Genomic DNA, 7,337 nt, shown 5'->3' with positions numbered 1-7,337 from the left:
TGCGTCGTCTATAGACGACGCGCAAAAGCATGTCGTCTCTCGTTATGACAGGGCCTTCCTTGACGCGTATTTGCACGTCGTCTGAGCGTTTTACGACACGCATTGCGCGTCGTAAAAGGCTGCTTTTCTAGTAGTGAAGAAAGGAAAGAAGAAGGGGGAGTCCAACAATAAAAAAGAAGACACTGAGTACGAGACCAAGAAGGAGGAAGGTTTTACTGATTTTGAAGGAAGTGATCACGAAGAACCTGACAACACCATGGCCAACATTGCGGACCTCTCAATGGAGGCATACAAGAAGAGAGTTCGAGACGACACTGGACTGGGCCTCATGCAACCCACCATTCCCGCCACTGCAACTTTTGAACTCAAGGGGCATATACTTACCGCACTAAAGGAGGTTCCTTTCCCCGGAAAGGATCATGAAGATGCTTACAAGCATCTAGATGAAGTGAATGAGATTGCCGGCTACTTTAACATCCCAAATGTGCCAAGAGAAACTGTATTGTTACGAATTCTCCCTGTCACTTTTAAGGGAGCCGCAAAAGATTGGCTGAAGGCATTACCACCAGGCGCGGTAACAACATGGGCACGAATGCATGAACTATTTTTGGAACAATTTTGCCCACCATCCAAGGTAGCTAAGCTCAAAAAGGCCATCTCCAACTTTGAACAACAATTGGGGGAATCATTATATGAAGCTTGGGAATGTTATAAAGGTCTAATAAGGAATTGCCCCCAAAATGACCTAAATGTGCAGCAAGAGGTCTCGATCTTTTATGATAGGGTGAATGTCACCACCCACCAACTTCTTGACTCTCAAGGCCCTCTTACTAAGAAAAATCCGGCGGAAATTAAGCAACTCATCGAAGAATTCTCTAAACACTCTAGAGAATACCATAATCCATGGAATGATGTGACAAGGGGTTCGGAAAATGCTGCTTCGGAGGATATGTTAGCGGTAATGGCAATGTTGCAAAGCATGGATAGAAGAATGACTAAAATGGACCAAACAATCCATGTTATTCGGGTTGGGTGTGAAAACTGCAACGGGCCACATTTAACCAAGGAATGTGACCTAGATGAAAGTGGAAACCGGAAGGTCCAAGCTTGCTACTCAAGTGGGGATCGTCTAGACGAAGACTGGAGAAAGCCTAAGAAGTGGTTGCCCTATGATGAGTATAAAAAGGCCAAGGAAGAAAAGTATGAACAAAGAGGGAGGGGCATTTACCAAAGAGAAGAACCAACGGTTGAGAAGAAATCTGATTTTGAGAGTATGCTCACTCGATTTGCAGCAGTATCTGAACAAAGGCATGAGGTAACGGAAGTAACAATTAAAGAGAAACAATTAGCAATCAAAGAGCAACAACTTATGATGAAGGAACAAAAGGATATGATGAAAAACCAGCAAGCACTCTTGAGAAATCAGCAAGCTTCGATCCTAAATATAGAGAAACAACTTGGGCAACTAGCTACACAATTCAATGAAAGAGCACTAGGAGGACTTCTGGGAAATACCGAACAAAACCCAAGAGGAGCACACATCCAAGCCATCACCACTAGAAGTGGGAAAATTATCACTCACTTAACCCCTATTGAAAGAAACGAACCGGAAGCAGAACAGGAAGGATAAGAAGAAAATAAAGATAACAAGTATGGGCAATCACCACGACGTGGCAAGACTCTGAGGAGAAAAATACCGAGCCGGAGAAGACATATCTTCCACCACTTCCTTTACCAAGCAGAGAAATCCAAGAGAAGCATGCTGAAGATTACCGGAAATTCTAAGATCACATAAAATCTCTTGAAATCAACATTCCGTTTCTTGAAGCTTTAGTTGAAATGCCCAAGTATGCCATGTTTTTGAAAGACCTATTGAAAAATCGCAAGAAAATGGAAGGATTATCAAAAGTTGTACTAAATGAAACTTGCTCTGCTGCTATGCTATACATGCTACCAAAGAAGATGGGGGATCCACGGAGCATAACTTTACCGTGCCAATTTGGGAATCTAGCAACAAGTCATGCTCTAGCGAACACTGGAGCAAGTGTCAACTGGATGCCATACTCATTCTTCAAAAAGCTTGATCTTCCCGAACTGAGACCCATCCGCATGGTTATCCATCTAGCGAATAAGACTATGACCATCCCAAGGGGGATTTGTAAAGACCTACTACTGAAAGTAGACAAGTTCATTTTCCCCGCGGATTTGATTGTGTTGGATATGGAGGAGGATTTCATCGTTTTCCCCGAGCTTTAGTTGATATAAGGGAATCCAAGCTTACATTACGTGTTGGAGAGGAAGCAGTGACTTTTGGAGTTAATCAGGCGATCAAACATTCATGGATGAGTGATGATACGACGTTTTTTGTTGATGTGTTGGATGAAATATTGGAAAAAGAATTCGTGGGTTGGAAAGAAAAAGAAAATGAGTGATTTATGGTGCTTGATGAAGGAAATTTTGATCCTGAATTCGACCTTCAAGAATTGGAGAAGTTATTGGAAGAAGGGGAGTATAATGAAGCAATGCAAGAGACAGAAGACACAACATGATGTGGTCATAGTGCCACGACGTGGCAAAGTTTTTTTTTCTCGATCTGGAATTAAAAACCATGACACCACGATGTGGCAGGATCACCACGTCGTGGTAGCTCACGCAACCCCTAAACTCGAGCTGAAAGCCCTTCCCGAACACCTGGAGTATGCATTCTTAGAAGGAGAACAACAAAAGCCAGTAATCATTGCTTTCGACTTGGCGAAACACGAGAAAGAAAGCTTAGTTAAAGTTCTAAATAAGAGAAAAGGTGCCATTGCATGGAAGATCACGGATATCAAGGGGATTAGTCTAGCCTATTGTTCTCATAAGATCAATTTAGAAGAAGGAGCTAAACCAATAGTACAACGCCAAAGAAGACTAAATCCACACATGCAAGAAGTAGTAAAAAATGAGGTGGTGAAACTATTAGATGCTGGTATCATTTACTCAATATCTGATAGCACATGGGTAAGTCCAGTTCATGTTGTGCCAAAGAAAGGAGGAATGACAGTGGTAACCAATGAAGCTAACGAGTTGATCCCAACAAGGATAGTTACCGGGTGGCACGTTTGTATTGACTATAGAAGGCTTAATGATGCAACATGCAAAGATCATTTTCCGCTACCATTCATCAATCAAATGCTAGAGAAATTGTCCGGGCATCTTTATTATTGTTTGCTTGATGGTTTCTCGGGGTACTTTCAAATTCCGATTGACCCACAAGATCAAGAGAAAACCACTTTTACATGCCCAAGTGGAACATTTGCATATAGACGCATGCCTTTTGGGTTATGCAATGCACCATCCACTTTCCAAATATGCATGATGGCTATATTTCATGATATGATCGAAAAGTTTATGGAGGTTTTCATGGATGACTTCTCGGTTTTCGGGTCCTCTTTTGAAGACTGTTTGTCCAACTTGGACTTATGCTAGCAAGATGTGAGAAGACCAACCTTGTTCTCAATTAGGAGAAGTTTCATTTTATGGTAAAGCAAGGCATTGTTTTAGGTCATAAGGTCTTAAGGATGGGGATAGAGGTGGATAGAGCGAAGGTTGATACCATAGCCAAATTACCACCTTCAACAAATGTCAAGGGGTTAAGAAGCTTTTTACGACATGTGGGATTTTATAGGCATTTTATTAAAGACTTTTCCAAGATCACAAGGCCCTTGACTCAACTTCTCTTGAAGGATGCCCCTTTCAACTTTTCTAAAGAGTGTCTAGATGCATTTCATTTGTTGAAGGAAAGATTGACCACTACACCTATTATGATAGCTCCAGATTGGAGTCTTCCTTTTGAGCTTATTTGTGATGCCAGTGACTTCGCGGTGGGAGCTGTCTTGGGACAAAGAATGGACAAGCATTTTCAGCCTATCTACTATGCAAGTAAGACCTTGAACCTAACACAAGAGAACTACACTACTACAGAAAAGGAGCTACTAGCAGTGGTTTTTGCATTTGATAAATTTCGCTCTTACTTGGTTTTGTCTAAAACCATAGTTTTTACCGACCATTATGCCCTTAAGTATCTTTTTGCCAAACAAGATGCTAAGCCAAGGTTGATTCGTTGGGTGTTGCTGCTACAAGAATTTGACATCGAAATACGAGATAAAAAGGGGATGGAGAACGTGGCTGCCGATCATCTATCAAGACCGCAAAACCCGCGCTTGGTGGAGTTAGAAGAAAACAAGATTGGAGACGAGTTTCCCGGAGAATATTTATTGGTTATAGCGGGAGAGATTCCATGGTTTGCGGATATAGCTAACTATTTAGCAAGTTAATACATTCCAAACGACTTGACCCGCCAACAAAAGAAGAAATTCTTTTCAAGAATTAAGTATTACTTTTGGGATGAGCCATACCTCTTTCGTAGCTATGATGATGGTATGATAAGAAGATGTGTATTCGGGAAGGAAAGTCGTGAAATCTTGAAGCACTGTCATAGCGGGCCCACCGGAGGACACCATGGAGCGCAATATACAGCGAAGAAGGTTTTTGATTCGGGTTTTTATTGGCCGACTATATTTATAGATGCTACAAAATTTGTCAAAGAATGTGATTCAGGCCAATGGTCGGGAAATATTTCATCACGAAATGAGATGCCCCAAAATAGCATTTAATTTTGTGAAATATTTGATATTTGGGGAATCGACTTCATGGGACCTTTCCCAATGTCAAAGGGGAATAAATACATATTGGTAGCAGTCGATTACGTATCCAAATGGGCGGAGGCACAAGCATTACCCACAAATGATGCTCGTGTAGTAGTACGTTTCCTCAAAAGGTTATTTTCAAGATTTGGAGTTCCTAAGGCTCTAATTAGTGATCGAGGCTCCTACTTCGCAAATGATCAGTTAGCTAAGGTGTTGCAAAAATATGGTGTTCACCATAGGTTTTCAACATCATATCATCCTCAAACAAGCGGCCAAACTGAAGTTACAAATCGGGCATTGAAGAGAATATTAGAAAGATCGGTTGGAAGTAATAGAAAGGAATGGTCGGATAAGTATGATGATGCACTATGGGAGTTTAGAACCGCTTTTAAAACACCTATTGGTAATACACCATATAGGTTAGTTTATGGGAAGAGTTGCCACTTGCCAGTTGATATAGAGCATAAAGCATTTTGGGCTTTGAAGATATTTAATTTTGAGTTAGATGAACTACGTGCCAACCGGTTGATACAAATGAATGATCTCGAAGAACATAGAAACGAAGCCTACACAAGTTCTTTGATTTATAAAGACAAAACTAAGAAGTGGCATGATATGAGGCGTAAAGGTAATAAAGAGTTCCATGAAGGACAAAGAGTGCTACTTTTCAACTCAAGGTTGAAGCTGTTTCCCAGAAAATTGCAAACAAGGTGGGACGGGCCATTTGTTGTCAAACAAGTTTTCCCACATGGAGCTATCGTGCTTATTTCAAGAGACAAGACCCCGTTCAAGGTTAATAGGCATCGAGTGAAGCATTACGAGGACGGAATGCCAAGTGAAGAAAGGGAGGGTGAAATCGTCAAGTTCACACGAGCGGAAACAACGTAGCTTGGAAAGGAGTCCGGCTCATGACTCTTTCAAAAGAAGCGCTTGCAGGAGGCAACCTTGTGGTTTTGAGTTTGCATTTTCTTTTCTTTTCTTTTATTTGTTTTTTTTTTTTACTTTTAGTTTATCTAGGTCTTTATTATCTCATTCTTCTGGGTTGTCTATGAATACGTCATAGGGTGTGGCATAAAACGAGTGTGGGGTGTGTGTTTTTAAGAGTTTTTGTTAAACAAAAAAGTTTTTGCCCACCACGAGGTGGTGATTTCTTTTTCACGATTTTACTATGAAAAAAACCTCGACACCACGACGTGTTGTATTCTACCACGTCGTGGCGACAAATGTAACTGCTATAATTAATGGGCTTTTGAACTTAGGTTAAAACATTTTCACTTTTTACACCACCCCATCTCTCTCGTCGTGCTAGCCTCAACAAAAATTCTTTGTCCTCTCCATCAATTTCGTGTTCCTTGTCCCCAAAAGGTATGATTTTCTTGTGATTTGCTTACTCTTGATAGTTATTATGGTATTAGAGAACATCTATTTCTTAGTTTGAACACATTTAGGACTAATTTTGGAAAAGTAGGGTTCCAATTTTTGCAAAAATCGGAGCCAATTTATGATGTTTTGCTCCCTAATTTTGCTACCATTCTACTCTATTTTATCCATTGAACAAACTCTGAACTTGGATTTAGTTAATATGGGGTTGAAATTGGAGCAATTTGATCTTATCTCATCACTGTCACGACACCACGACGAGCTCATCATGGTCCTCGTGGTGGTGGCTGGAATCAAAGTTTTTCTTTTTCTGTTTCGATTATAATAATGCATATGGTTTGTTTGGTAGTTCTTTTGTGGCTATTATGCAGAAATGACTAGCAGGACCGTTACTCGTGATTTTCCATGGTATTCTTTTCCACGGGATGTTGCACCCGAGACATGTGCGCGATGGACTGCTAAGCTTGATTTACTCAAGAAAAGGAAGGTGCATGTTCTAGCTGAGGTTGATTGGCACTGGATTGGAGGTTCGGGTTTGATGGAGGCTATGGAGCCATATCTTGACAAGGTATTCAATGGAGTTCAAGGGCAGTTTATGTGTTTGGGATGGAGGCATATTTTTGAGATTCAAGAGTTGTTTTTCAAAGAATTGGTGTATGAATTTCTTGCCACAGCATCTTTCGAAAAAAAAAGATGGAATTTATGCGGATGGTAATCTTATTTTTTTCCTTGGAGGGGAAAGGCGTTCCTTAAGCCTAGTTGATTTTGAATTACGGGTCGGTATCTACCTTCCAGCTGAAGTCCATACACCCTTATACCAACAATTTATAGCAGCCTCCATTAGGAACATTGAAGGGTTCAAGGCAGAGGACCATTGGCATTCTATTGCTAATGGGGTTTACCACAAGGGTACTGCACAGGAAAGCGACATCCGGTCGCCAATTCACCGCCTTTTACACTGCCTGGTCACGAATACCATTAATGAACGTCAGGAGGGGGATAAATGTCCTACTGTGGATGTTTTCTTTTTATGGGTTCTCACCTCAACTGAGGTTTATGCTGATTTACCTTTTTCTCTTGGCTGATTTCCTTATAGTCCGGGCAGCCTAGGACAGGCGTGGGTCCCCTTTTATGGCGGTATGTGGCTGATTCCCGACTCGTGCGATCTTTTGGTATTTTTGTGAAGCGGGAGGCTTCTATGCTTACAGTTGAACCTTAAAAGACCTTTTCCACTCTTCTTTATAAGAGGGCTCAGATTATTGTTGATCA

General features: G+C 41.1%; 2 protein-coding genes and 1 non-coding gene across 3 annotated transcripts; 2 read left to right on the top strand and 1 right to left on the bottom strand.

The window, feature by feature from the left end:
- The first annotated feature begins 256 nt into the window (after positions 1 to 256).
- Positions 257 to 1,630, top strand: LOC111889173 (uncharacterized). Its single transcript, XM_023885314.1, has one exon. It carries the CDS (start codon positions 257 to 259, stop codon positions 1,628 to 1,630), a length of 1,374 nt encoding a protein of 457 aa, XP_023741082.1.
- LOC111889190 (small nucleolar RNA R71) lies at positions 641 to 747 on the bottom strand. The gene has a single exon (XR_002849447.1). It is a non-coding gene; the product is annotated as a small nucleolar RNA R71 (small nucleolar RNA).
- Positions 1,631 to 4,691: 3,061 nt separating the features above from the next.
- Positions 4,692 to 5,576, top strand: LOC111889174 (uncharacterized). The gene is made up of 2 exons (XM_023885316.1): positions 4,692 to 5,041; positions 5,108 to 5,576. The coding sequence occupies exons 1-2, from the start codon at positions 4,692 to 4,694 to the stop codon at positions 5,574 to 5,576; spliced, it is 819 nt and encodes a 272-aa protein (XP_023741084.1).
- The last annotated feature ends 1,761 nt before the right edge of the window (positions 5,577 to 7,337 follow it).

This window comes from Lactuca sativa, chromosome 3 (assembly GCF_002870075.4).
Source record: "Lactuca sativa cultivar Salinas chromosome 3, Lsat_Salinas_v11, whole genome shotgun sequence".
Taxonomy (NCBI): domain Eukaryota; kingdom Viridiplantae; phylum Streptophyta; class Magnoliopsida; order Asterales; family Asteraceae; genus Lactuca; species Lactuca sativa.
The sequence above is the reverse complement of the archived record's forward strand: the minus strand, read 5'-3'. Positions and strand labels throughout refer to the sequence as shown.